Source organism: Acanthochromis polyacanthus, chromosome 10 (genome assembly GCF_021347895.1).
Source record: "Acanthochromis polyacanthus isolate Apoly-LR-REF ecotype Palm Island chromosome 10, KAUST_Apoly_ChrSc, whole genome shotgun sequence".
NCBI classification, from domain to species: domain Eukaryota; kingdom Metazoa; phylum Chordata; class Actinopteri; family Pomacentridae; genus Acanthochromis; species Acanthochromis polyacanthus.
Window position 1 is genome coordinate 19,618,215 of NC_067122.1, and position 14,240 is coordinate 19,632,454.

General features: G+C 40.4%; 1 protein-coding gene across 1 annotated transcript; it reads right to left on the bottom strand.

The window, feature by feature from the left end:
- Positions 1–3,760: 3,760 nt before the first annotated feature.
- LOC127535721 (protocadherin beta-15-like) lies at positions 3,761–6,523 on the bottom strand. The gene has a single exon (XM_051954323.1). It carries the CDS (start codon positions 6,251–6,253, stop codon positions 3,776–3,778), a length of 2,478 nt encoding a protein of 825 aa, XP_051810283.1. The 5' UTR covers positions 6,254–6,523; the 3' UTR covers positions 3,761–3,775.
- Between the last annotated feature and the right edge of the window lie 7,717 nt (positions 6,524–14,240).

Sequence of the window (14,240 nt, forward strand, 5' to 3'; positions counted from 1 at the left end):
ACACGTTCTCAGGTATGGGATTGGTCAGAGATTTTAGATAAATCACTGGAGCATTGTCATTTATGTCAGTAATTTCAATTATTAACGTTGCAGTTGATGCCAGCCCGAGACCATCTTTGGCGCTGATCTGCATTTCATATGATGATTCCTTTTCGTAATCAACGGCTCCTGCTACTCTCACTTCTCCGGTTTTGGGGTTTAAAGAAAACAGATTTTGACCAGAAACATGTTTAAAACCATAAGTAATTTCACTGTACAGCCCTTCGTCTGCATCAGTAGCACTCACTGTGATCACTAGTGTATCAACAGGAGAGTTTTCAGGCAGACTTGCTTTATAAACAGTCTCAGTAAACACTGGTACGTTATCATTAGCATCCAGTACAGTGACGTGTATAACTACAGTACCTGATCTCTGAGGAGAGCCGCCATCAAATGCGGTAAGTAAAAGCTCAATCTCTTTTTGTCCTCTCTGTCTAATTCTTTGTCTAAAACTAGTTCACAGTATTTTCGTCCTCCATCTTTTGTGTTAATGTTTATTTTGAAATGATCATTCTGCCGCAGAGCGTAAGACTGAACAGTATTTTCTCCGATGTCCGCGTCATGGGCCTCATCTAAAAGAAAATGCGCTCCTTTCACAGCAGATTCCTGAATTTCAATCTTAAACGAATCCTCTTGAAATGTGGGTTTATTATCGTTGATATCTTGAATACGGATGTTAACACGGTGAAGTTCTAAAGGATTTTCCAGCACCAGTTCCTGTTTTATGATGCACGATGCCTTTTTCGCACAAAGCCCTTCTCTGTCTATCCTCTCTTGTACAATCAGCTCTCCGGTATGTAGATTTACACCACAGTACTGAATGTTGTTGTCCTCTGTATCGAGACGGGCTTTGCGAGCAACCAGTCTCCCCAAATCAAGTCCCAGATCCTTTGCGATATTTCCGACTACAGATCCACGTTTCATCTCCTCAGGAATAGAGTAGCTCACGTCTCCATTGACGGGGAGGAGGACAAGAAAAACAAAAGCAAGGCCGCCGTGCAGCGTAAATGTGCTGTATCCCATTGTAAGTGCGAGAAGTAACATATACAAATTAAACCTCTGACTGAGGGGATCAAATCTATCGACAATTAATCCGCGATTTCTTTACAAAAAAAATGTCACATTGCAGTGACACACGAAGCGCATTCCCCAACCGCAGCACAATAGCAGAACCAGGCTTTTAATTCATTGAAGGGTGGGGAAAGAAGCTGTCTTCTCGTTTACTGGTACACACTGACACCATGAGTATTAGTTGAGGTATAACAAGGATATGTCTGACTTTTGGAGCATATTTGAACGACTAAATACCTGACTTATAAAACAAGAAACCTAAAAAAAATACAGCATTGTTTCAATAATTGACCACCCTGTCGTAAAAATGTAACAAACATGAAATTGTGCGCTATTTGTTTGAAACAACAAAACAGAAAACTCAAAGAAGCAATAGGAAGAAATACTAAATGAGGAAAACTATGCAAGAAAAACCATGGGGTCATGAAACATAGTTCAGCACCAAGGACAGAGTTTTTTTGTGCCCCTCGTAGAACTTCAAGGGAAATCACGTGAGCAGACAATATTTTCAATGGGAGATAAGGTGACCAGACTGGGTTGACTAAAGAGCTAAACTTGAAATTTTTGAGGCGTGATCATGAAATGTCACGACCAGTCCTAAAACGAATTAGTTCTGAAAAATTCTAAAACTAAAAATGTCAAAATAGAGTACTGAGTGGCAGCTTTATGAAGATACTAAACGCTGTTTTAGTAACATTAAAATGTTCCTTCTTCAGGAGAACCATCACAGTCTCCAAAGACACCAGCAAAGTTTTATGGACATTGCTTCAATAATTGACTGTCCTGTTGTGAAAAAGCAACATAAACACAAAATTGTGCATCATCTGTTTCAAACAACAAATGACAAAATCACCATATCAATCCTATATCCAAGAAGGAAGATAATGACACTTTCGAGTGTCTTTGTTGTTGTTTCAGTTATATATGCTAGGGACATGGTCTGCGAATTAGCCGTTAGCTACTGACCTATGAACAAAGCATCGGTTATTGTAACAATGCTTCTTGTTCTGTTCCTATTAAATACATGTATAAATAAATAAATAAATCTTAAACCTGCATGAGAATTGATGTCCAAGATCTTTCATCTGTCTTTAAGCAAATGATCACCATATTTTCTTCTCAAGTTTTTCTTCTTATTGTTATTCAAGGATATAATATTTTACAGTAAAACATAGAAATTCCAATTCCTTTGGCATTTAATTTGTTGTTACATCCTTGAAGAAACATTCTTTCCTTCACAAAGTTAAAGTTGTAAAGCTTGTGAAGATGTATTACTGCATTTTAACAACAAATGCAGAACATACAGAATCCTTGTTAAACTGTTGCAGTCTGCAAAGTAAGCTGCTGTGTGCTTTAAGAACATATCAAAAATAATATTTAGATAAATGCATTGCACTGACTGACATGGTCGATTCGAAGTAATCATGCAAAGATTTTGATAACTCAAAGTAGCTCTCAGATGTGAAATGTTTTAGGCAGTAAAATTATGTTTTTACATATAATAACTTGAATTCTTTATATTCATCAATTAACTTCATACGAAGTGCAGAAAAGAACATTTTGTCATGCAGGATAAATATCGAAGCATCTAAAGAGTCTTTAACGTTTAGAAAGTAATTGTACATTTGAAGTTTTGAAAATATTATGAAACATTAACATGTTGACAATTATTAAATATAAGTTGACTTAGACAGTCAGTCATACCATCAGTTTATAGTCGTCACAAGCTGCTGCAGGGAAGTGACTAATATTCAAGCTATCACCTTGTGACTATCAAGCTGCATCATACAAACAACTAAGAATCTTCCAAGATAGAACCAAACTATATTTGCAAACTATTCCACCAAAATTTGACTGCAACTTCTTGAATTTGACAGCACAAACCTGCCTGAATTTTGTATGGTGAAGTCCAATACAACAAGTGACTGCTTAGCAACATGGCATGGTATCCCTCAAGGACTCAAACACAAGAATACAACACTGTAAAGAAAAAAAACTTAAGAAGCATACTCCATTTTGTGAAAGTCACACATTATAAATGGAAATCTGTATGGCAAATTAAAAGACGATGTATTCTTCTTAAAAAGCTGGCCATCCTAAAAACCAAGACGACACGAGCAAAGCAAAATGAACACTAAGAGACCACATTGTTCCAAAACCACAACTAACCATCGATTAGAAGTAAACTCCTGATAGGTGTAGACACAAATCAGACTCTTACTATGACAGTAGATAATATATTTATGTGAAAATATTAAAGAAAGAACAACAGAAGTATCAGGAAATTCAGGCACGGAAAGGTGAGAAATCACAAAACACAAAAATCAACAATTTCTAAAAGTTCATCACACTATCAGATGGAATTTAAAATTCAACACAAAAAGACAGAGAAACAAGTGAGTTCTGAGGGAACGAAGGTGTCTGGAACCTCTGTAAAAGTTGTTAAGAGTCGTGCTGCTTTATGACTGATCAGTAAAAAACAACCATGAAGAAATGAGTAGATATGTTCGCTTTTTCTATCGTGGTATTACATTTAACATTAGATTAGACTACCAAAAAGTTGGATGTGAAAAAAAACAAAGCAATAAAGCATCATCAACAATTCTCAAAAGCATGCAACTTGATCAAGACATTCCAGTATTTACGATTGTTGTTGTTTTGCTCTTTAATAACGTGGCCTACAACATAGTTTAGGGTGATGCCTTAAGACTCCGAAATTGGATATTATTAATGATGTAAAATATGTCCCTACCTCAGGAGAACTGTCAAGTTCTCCAAAAGCATCAGCAAAGTCTGATGGACTCTTCCTCAGAGTCTGGTCTGCAGGCAGAGTGTTGTCATTGTAAGAAGTCACAAACTTGAAGTCACTGGTCCGAGAACCTGTTGTCAGGTAGGCGTCATAATTGTAAGTGCTGCGTAAAGTTCCTGTGCCGTCAACATCTGCGTAATTAGGAGGGAGATAAGCGCTGGGGATGGCAACTGCTCCATCAAACAACAGTCTGGGCTTTCTCCTGCGACAAAACCTCACACCCAGGATGATGATGATGAAGGTCAGGAAGAAGGTGGACACAGACACCAGTGCAATAATCAGATAAGAGGTCAGCTTGGAATTATTCTCAAAGTTCGACATTTCTTTCAGTTCTGGCACCTCAGCTAAGTTGTCAGAAATCAGCAAATACATGGAGCAGGTGGCTGACAGAGAGGGATGTCCGTTGTCTTTCACTGACACAATCACATTCTGTTTCATGCTGTCAGATTCAGAAATGTCCCGCTGTGTCCTGATCTCTCCGCTGTGGACACCAATACTGAAAAGTCCCGGATCAGTGGATTTCACTATATGATACGACAGCCAGGCGTTCTGACCGGAGTCCGCGTCCACCGCGATCACTTTGGACACCAGAGAGCCTCCGTGAGCAGCTTTGGGGACCAGCTCGGTCATGAACGAGTTGCCCGCCGGGGCGGGATACAGAATCTGAGGAGAATTGTCATTCACATCCGAGATGAACACACTCACGATCACGTTGCTGCTCAGAGGAGGAGAACCGTTGTCTCTCGCCATCACCTGCACTTTGAAACTCCGAAACTGTTCATAATCAAACGACCTCACAGCGTGGATCACACCCGTGTCTCCGTTCAAAGACACATACGAGGACACCGGGGCACCGTTCACCTCACCAGATAACAGAGAATAAATCACGGTACCGTTCTGTCTCCAGTCGGGGTCTCGAGCACTGACGGAACATAAAGTGGAGCCAGGTTTGTTGTTCTCACTCACATATGCGCTGTACGACTGTTCCTCAAACACAGGTGGGTTGTCGTTGATGTCAGCTACAGATAACTGAACACTTTTAGACGAGGACAGAGGAGGAGAGCCCTCGTCAGTGGCACTGATTGTAATGTTGTAATCAGACACCACCTCACGGTCCAGTTGTCCTGTGCTCACCAGAGAATAATAGTTTTTGATAGAAGGAACCAATTTAAAAGGAACATTTTGCTGAATAAAGCAGCGGACTTGTCCGTTAGTCTCAGAGTCTCTGTCCTGAACGTTAATGATGCCCACCTCTGTACCAGGTGACACGTTCTCAGGTATGGGATTGGTCAGTGATTTCAACTGTATAACTGGTGCGTTGTCGTTTATGTCGGTAACTTCAATCATTAACGTGGCATATGAAACTAATCCCAGACCATCCTTGGCACTGATCTGCATTTCATATGATGACACTCTCTCAAAGTCAACAGCTCCAGCTACTCTCACCTCTCCTGTTGCAGAATCTAAAGAAAACACGTCGCTATTTTCATCTGAAACATGATCAAATTCATAAGTAATTTCGCTGTTCAAACCATCATCTGCATCAGTAGCACTCACTGTGATTACTAAAGTATCTAAAGGAGAGTTTTCAGGCAGACTTGCTTTATAAACAGTCTCAGTAAACACTGGTACATTATCATTAGCATCCAGTACAGTGACGTGTATAACAACAGTACCTGATCTCTGAGGAGAGCCGCCATCGAATGCGGTAAGCAAAAGCTCAATCTCTTTTTTGTCCTCTCTGTCTAATTCTTTGTCTAAGACGAGTTCACAGTATTTTCGTCCTCCTGCCTTTGTGTTCACATTTAATTTGAAATGATCGTTCTGCTGGAGTGAGTAGCTTTGAACTGTATTTTCTCCGATATCGCCATCGTGTGCCTCTCCGAGAAGAAAACGTGCACCTTTGTCTGCAGATTCTCGAATTTCAAATCTCAGTGATTCCGCTTTAAACTGTGGTGAATTGTCGTTGACATCCTGAACGCGGATGTTAATACGGTGAAGTTCTAAAGGATTTTCCAGCACCAGTTCCTGTTTTACAACACATGATGCCTTTTTCGCACAAAGCCCTTCTCTGTCAATCCTGTCCTGGACAATCAGCTCTCCGGTATTCAGATTAATCCCGCAGTATTGTACGTTGTTATCCTCAGCATCAATACGAGCCTTGCGAGCAGACAGTCTTCCCAAATCAAGTCCCAGATCCTTTGCGATATTTCCAATTATAGATCCACGTTTCATTTCCTCCGGGACAGAGTAGCTCACGTCTCCATTGACGGGGATGATGGCAAGAAAAACAAAAGCAAGGCCGCAGTGCAACATAAATGCGGTGTATCCCATTGTTATTAGCTCAAAATCACAACAGGTCCTAATGTATTAAACATACGTCTAATTACCGATTTCCTTTTCAATCCCAAATCATTATTGCGGTCAGATCACGAAGCGTTTTGAAAACTGCAGTACAATAGCAGAATCACGCTGTGAAATCGTCGACACAGAAGGGTGGAGAATAAACCTGACTTCTCGTTTGTTGGTACACACTGACACCATGAGTATTTCTGAAGGCATAACAACTCGAGATTGTCATTATTGTTTGTTTAAAAACATATGGTTTCAGCAGCCCTGATACATCTTTACCACACTAAGATTACCTTAATTTAATAAATAATGGCTGTGCCACATACATGATATTTTTTAAAAAGAACAAAAATGCCGTAATCAACACCAAAGTATTAAGACTTTGATTTGAGAAAAGTACACTCTCAAAACAGCTTTGAAGTGTCAAATTTTAGACACAGCACAAACATTTAAAGGGAAAGCAGTTTGTTCTGCTTTTGTGAAGGTTTCCCCTAATGTAAGTTCTGTATATGGAACATAAAGTGTCAAAATAATATTCAAAAATTGCTTTTTCTCCTGCACTGAAAAAAACACAGGCCAGTTCAGATAAACTTGAGTAAAAGAGAGGACATATCTCAGCTTTCTTTTATACATTGTGTGTCCAAATCCCTTAATAAACTGTGAACCATTTATTTTTGCAGATATGATGCATAAAATATGCTTTCAGTGCTTTGATTGGTGATTAAACCTCCTGAACCCTAATTTATTATGTAAACTGTTCAAGGTGTTTTTGTTTCTTTACAACCACATCCCAATCAGTTCTTACTCTGTTGACAAACTGCAGTGAAGCATTTCAAATACTCCTTGTCAGCCAAGACATCTGATAAATTGGAGGAGCTTAAATACATGACAAGTATTTCTCTCTTAACAAACCTTGTATGAATTCTCCAATCTACCCTGATGAGAAACAAAATATTATAATTCCCATTGTTATTGCAGTTTAAGTGAACATCCGTGACAGAAGATGATTTTGATCCAGATAAACACGTGGACAAAATTGTTGGTACCCCTCAGTTAAAGAAGGAAAAACCCACAATTCTCTCTGAAATCACTTGAAACTCATAAAAGTAACAATAAATAAAAATTGATTGAAAATTAAATAATCAAAATCAGCCATCACTTTTGAATTGTTGATTAACATAATTATTTAAAAAAACAAACTAATGAAATAGGGCTGGACAAAAATGATGGTACCCATAACTTAATATTTTGTTGCACAACCTTTTGAGGCAATCACTGCAATTAAACGATTTCTGTATTTGTCAATGAGCGTTCTGCAGCTGTCAACAGGTATTTTGGCCCACTCCTCATGAGCAAACAGCTCCAGTTGTCTCAGGTTTGATGGGTGTCTTCTCCAAATGGCATGTTTCAGCTCCTTCCACATATGTTCAATGGGATTCAGATCTGGGCTCATAGAAGGCCACTTTAGAATAGTCCAACGCTTTTCTCTCAGCCATTCTTGGGTGTTTTTGGCTGTGTGTTTTGGATCGTTGTCCTGTTGGAAGACCCATGACCTGCGACTGAGACCAAGCTTTCTGACACTAGGCAGCACATTTCTCTCCAGAATGCCTTGATAGTCTTCAGATTTCATCGTACCTTGCACACTTTCAAGACACCCTGTGCCAGATGCAGCAAAGCAGCCCCAAAACATTACTGAGCCTCCTCCATGTTTCACCGTAGGGACAGTGTTCTTTTCTTCGTATGCTTGGTTTTTGAGTCTATGAACATAGAGTTGATGTGCCTTACCAAAAAGCTCCAGTTTGCTCTCATCTGTCCAAAGGACATTCTCCCAGAAGCTTTGTGGCTTGTCAACATGCATTTTTGCAAATTCCAGTCTGGCTTTTTTTATGAGTTTTTTTCAGCAGTGGTGTCCTCCTTGGTCGTCTCCCATGAAGTCCACTTTGGCTCAAACAACGACGAATGGTGTGATCTGACACTGATGTACCTTGGCCTTGGAGTTCACCTTTAATTTCTTTGGAGGTTGCTCTGGGCTCTTTGGATACAATTCGAACGATCCGTCTCTTCAATTTGTCATCAATTTTCCTCTTGCGGCCACGTCCAGGGAGGTTGGCTACTGTCCCGTGGGTCTTGAACTTCTGAATAATATGAGCCACTGTTGTCACAGGAACTTCAAGCTGTTTAGAGATGGTCTTATAGCCTTTACCTTTAAGATGTTTGTCTATAATTTTTTTTCGGATGTCCTGGGACAATTCTCTCCTTCGCTTTCTGTTGTCCATGTTCAGTGTGGTACACACCTTTTCACCAAACAGCAGGGTGACCACTTGTCTCCCTTTAAATAGGCAGACTGACTGATTATGAGTTTGGAAACACCTGTGATGTCAATTAAATGACACACCTGAGTTAATCATGTCACTCTGGTCAAATAGTTTTCAATCTTTTATAGAGGTACCATCATTTTTGTCCAGGCCTGTTTCATTAGTTTGTTTTTTTAAATAATTATGTTAATCAACAATTCAAAAGTAATGGCTGTTTTTGATTATTTAATTTTCAATAAATTTTTATTTATTGTTACTTTTGTGAGTTTCAAGTGATTTCAGTGAGAATTGTGGGTTTTTCCTTCTTTAACTGAGGGGTACCAACAATTTTGTCCACGTGTGTAGCGCTTAAACACAGTGCTACTGTTTCTGACGATTGGCGTACTCTGAGTGGAAGACCAAAAATTGTCGCAAATCCCCCAAAACAACACTGATAACAGTAAATGCTACAAATAAGGTACATTTCGAATTTTAAAAAAAACAAAACAAAAAAAACATACATTTTGAATTTTGATAGAAGCCTCTGCTCTGGCAATATCTTCCATGTGAGTAAATAGATGATTCTCTTTGACTCTTCATCCTAGTATCTCCAGTACACACACCCATTTACTGGATCATCAGTGGCTACCAAAGATCAATAGGAACATGACATCCTCTACAATATTCCCCAAAGAACTCAGATCTACTGAATAACATGTCCATCCATCCATCCATTATCTATACACCGCTTTATCCTCACTAGGGTCGCGGGGGGTGCTGGAGCCTATCTCAGCTGACTCAGGCGAAGGCAGGGGACACCCTGGACAGGTCGCCAGTCTGTCACAGGGCTACATATACAGACAAGCAATCACTCTCGCATTCACACCTACGGGCAATTTAGAGTAATCAATAAACCTCAGCATATTTTTGGACTGTGGGAGGAAGCCACAGTGCCCGGAGAAAACCCACGCATGCACAGGGAGAACATGCAAACTCCATGCAGAAAGATCCCAGGCCCAGGGCGGGATTTGAACTGGGGATCTTCTTGCTGCAAAGCGAAAGTGCTAAACACTACTTCACTGTGCATCCCTGAATAACATGTGACTTAAAATTGGAACAAATAGATGTAGTATAATAATTAAAAAAGAGAAAAAAAACACCTCGTTGTGAGTGCAACATCCCAAAGAACTCACGTGAGTTTTGAGCAGTATTTAAGATTGAATAAGGCTGAACAGAATGTGTGGGGAAACAAAATCACATGAACACAAAATTGCACTAAAACTTGAGAAAGACGAGAGCGCATCACAAAGCAAACAAAAAAACAAACACTACCACACTGAAGTGAAGGAGAACACAATCGTCACCTAAGACCACCGCGAAGACATGAAGCCATACTCAGATCAAATGAAGAGCCTCATGATCAAGAAAAAACAAATTCCATTCTGAGGGTCTTTTTTAGAACGGCTCTGACAATTATGTCACATAGAACCCACAATCTGATCAAATCCAAACATCGCAATCAACTCGGAAAATTGCAGTATGAAAGAAAACTCACAAATATAAATCTAATAAAAGTTTTTAAAAAATTAAGAAAAACGAAGACAACTATATATATGAAAAAACATGAAGCAATGATACAGTTCAGCACCAAAGACTGTGACAATATTTGATATTGTTCCAGGAAAAGGATTTCGAAGAAAATGATCTAAGCAGAAATTTTTCTCAATGTATCAAAAGGTCACCATCAGAGTGCTGCTGAAGAGCTAAGTTAAAAGTATTTAGGCACGATCATGTAAATACAGATCACGATAAAAACAAATGGGAACCACACAAAGAATAAGATTTTTTTTCAAAAGACAGAATAAAGTACTGCATGGCAGCATTTTGAAGATACTTTAAGCTGTTTAAGTAATACTGAAATGGACCCTACCTCTGGAGAGTCATCACAGTCTCCAAAAGCATCAACAAAGTCTGAAGGACTTTTCCTCAGAGTCTGGTCTGCAGGCAGAGTGTTGTCATTGTAAGAAGTCACAAACTTGAAGTCACTGGTCCGAGAACCTGTTGTCAGGTAGGCGTCATAATTGTAAGTGCTGCGTAAAGTTCCTGTGCCGTCAACATCTGCGTAATTAGGAGGGAGATAAGCGCTGGGGATGGCAACTGCTCCATCAAACAACAGTCTGGGCTTTCTCCTGCGACAAAACCTCACACCCAGGATGATGATGATGAAGGTCAGGAAGAAGGTGGACACACACACCAGTGCAATAATCAGATAAGAGGTCAGCTTGGAATTATTCTCATCGTAAGAAATATCTTTCAGTTCTGGCACCTCAGCCAAGTTGTCAGAAATCAGCAAATACATGGAGCAGGTGGCTGACAGAGAGGGCTGTCCGTTGTCTTTCACTGACACAATCACATTCTGTTTCATGCTGTCAGATTCAGAAATGTCCCGCTGTGTCCTGATCTCTCCGCTGTGGACACCAATACTGAAAAGTCCCGGATCAGTGGATTTCACGATATGATACGACAGCCAGGCGTTCTGACCGGAGTCCGCGTCCACCGCGATCACTTTGGACACCAGAGAGCCTCCGTGAGCAGCTTTGGGGACCAGCTCGGTCATGAACGAGTTGCCCTCCGGGGCGGGATACAGAATCTGAGGAGAGTTGTCATTCACATCTGAGATGAACACACTCACGGTCACGTTGCTGCTCAGAGGAGGAGAACCGTTGTCTCTCGCCATCACCTGCACTTTGAAACTCCGAAACTGTTCATAATCAAACGACCTCACAGCGTGGATCACACCCGTGTCTCCGTTCACAGACACATATGAGGACACCGGGGCACCGTTCACCTCACCAGATAACAGAGAATAAATCACGGTACCGTTCTGTCTCCAGTCGGGGTCTCGAGCACTGACGGAACATAAAGTGGAGCCAGGTTTGTTGTTCTCACTCACATATGCGCTGTACGACTGTTCCTCAAACACAGGTGGGTTGTCGTTGATGTCAGCTACAGATAACTGAACACTTTTAGACGAGGACAGAGGAGGAGAGCCCTCGTCAGTGGCACTGATTGTAATGTTGTAATCAGACACCACTTCACGGTCCAGTTGTCCTGTGCTCACCAAAGAATAATAGTTTTTAATAGAAGGAACCAATTTAAAAGGGACATTTTGCTGAATGTAGCAACGGACCTGTCGGTTTTTCTCAGAGTCTCTGTCCTGGACGTTGATGATGCCCACCTCTGTACCAGGTGACACGTTCTCAGAGATGGGATTCGTCAGAGATTTCAATTGTATAATTGGGGCGTTATCATTAACATCAGTGATATCAATTATCACTTTTACTTCTGAAGACAGGCCGTAACCATCTTTGGCCTCAACAAAAACTTCATATTTTGACCCCTCTTCAAAATCTATGTCACCTGTCACAGATAATTCTCCAGTTGTCGGATTAAGTGCAAAAAGCTGTCGTGATTTATCAGACATTCGGCTGAATTCATATGTAACTTCTCCATTAACACCTTCGTCTGCATCTGATGCACTTACTGTGATAACTGGAGCTTTCAAAGGGGAGTTCTCTGCTAAACTGGCTGTATATACAGCCTCACTAAACACAGGGGCGTTATCATTGGCATCCAGCACAACGACATGTATGACTACAGTCCCTGATCTCTGAGGAGATCCACCATCTACAGCTGTCAGCAATAATTTCATTTCCTGCTGCTCCTCTCGGTCTAATTCCTTATCCAAAACCAGCTCACCATATTTACGGCCTGCATTTGTCGTCTGAATACTGAAAACAAAGTGGGGGTTTTGTTGCAAAATGAAGCTTTGAACTGCATTTTGACCTATGTCTGCATCATGCGCTGCATTAATACGATACCGAGCTCCTTTGTCAGCTGATTCTGTAATTTCCAGCTTCACAAAATCCTTAGGAAATTTTGGTGCATTGTCGTTTATGTCCTGCACCTGCAGAGACAAACGGTGAAGCTCCAGTGGATTTTCTAACAGTAGATCGAATTTGAGAACACACGAAGGCTTCTCTCCACAATGCTCCTCTCTGTCGATTCTTTCCGCAACGAAAAGATCTCCGCTCCCCAGGTTAATCCCACAATACTGTCTGTCGCTTCCTTCCATGTCAACACGAGCTTTACGAGCAGACAATCTGCCCAGATCCAGTCCCAGATCTTTGGCGATATTTCCAATAACAGATCCGTGTTTCAGCTCCTCCTGCACCGAATAGCTCAGGTCTCCGTGTGCGCAGTGCACCGCAACAAAGAAAAAGACAAAGCCATAGCTTCGAAGACCAAGCCGATCGTGCATCATCCTCAGAGAGTAATACACAAGACGAAACACCAAGCCTTCGAGTATTCGAAACACGTTATTATGTCAATATATGTGCTTTCGAAGCGTTTGTGGCTGAGTTGGAAAACGACAGAACACAGAGTGGTCGATCCCAATAATGGGTGGTGTGCAAAGAGGAATGCACATTCAACTCCTTCGTTGGTCTATAGTGACACCGTGAGTACAAATAATATATAACACTTTTAAGAAAGTGGTGCAAGTTTTCTGAATACATTTTCCGGTCGTTTGACCTTAATGCTTAAATCAAAACGCATTGCAATCAGGCATTAAAATATGTTACGAGTTGCTCTGTGTTTTACCTCTTACGTCAAGTGAAGCCCTTCTTCTTTGCGTTAAAACACTAAACTTGGAGTTTCGCTCAAAAGTAATTCCCGTAAATCATATGAGAACAGTCCAAAACAATTTCAGAAACGTTGAAAATCATTTACGACAAACCAAGTCCTTCACTGCTATTAACAAAATATTTCAAACTCGAAAGGAAACTTCTTGCATCTTTCTATCCATTGCCTGTTGTTTTTTTTCTCTCAAAAAAATCTAAACTTTACAATACTGTTGTGACACATGAAAACAACCGTCTCCAGCCTCTCTGAAAATTAGTGAGGTCATGCGACACGATTCAATTACCTCGACCTGAAAAAAAATAGTCAGAAAACATGAAAAGAAAAAGAAAACAAAACTGTACAAGCAGAAGGCGAAAACTTAACTGACGTATGTGACAGGATCGATCTCCCCCATCCCAAAGACCCCAATAGATACTCGCTTTTAACAAGAATGAAAGATTGACTGCAATACATAGGTGCATGGTGACAGGGGGAATGGAGCAGATATGTGTCAGGAAAAGAAATAATCATTAGTTAATAATAAATCAAAACAACTGTTATTTGAAAGATGAAAGACTCTTGCGGCATTCTCCTTAAAATGAATCCCGCGAGCGATCCGGTGGTTCAGCACCAAGGACAGAGTCAGAGAGCTCCAGAACAACTCAAAAACACTCGCAGAAACAATGATATTATGTGAACCGATGTAACTGTGGCATGAAAAGAAATGGCTAAAAATTTCAACTGTTGTAATTGAATAGAGTGGATGAAATCACGAGGTAAAGCTCCCCGTGCATTGCCTTTCGCAATGTCTGCATTGAGAAGCAATGCAGACTGAAAAATGTGCCAGAAAGCTTCTATTAAAGCGACAGAAATGTACAGAGGAAAACCTGAACAACCAAGTAATTTAGGTGACTGAAATCGCGTAAACAATAGAAACACAAAGTAGAAGATAGACTGAAGCATCGTATTTATGTCGGAAGAGTCAAGATCTT

Bases quoted from the DNA above. Each gene is read 5' to 3' on its own strand.
- LOC127535721 (XM_051954323.1), bottom strand. From the start codon at position 6,253: ATGGGATACACCGCATTTATGTTGCACTGCGGCCTTGCTTTTGTTTTT.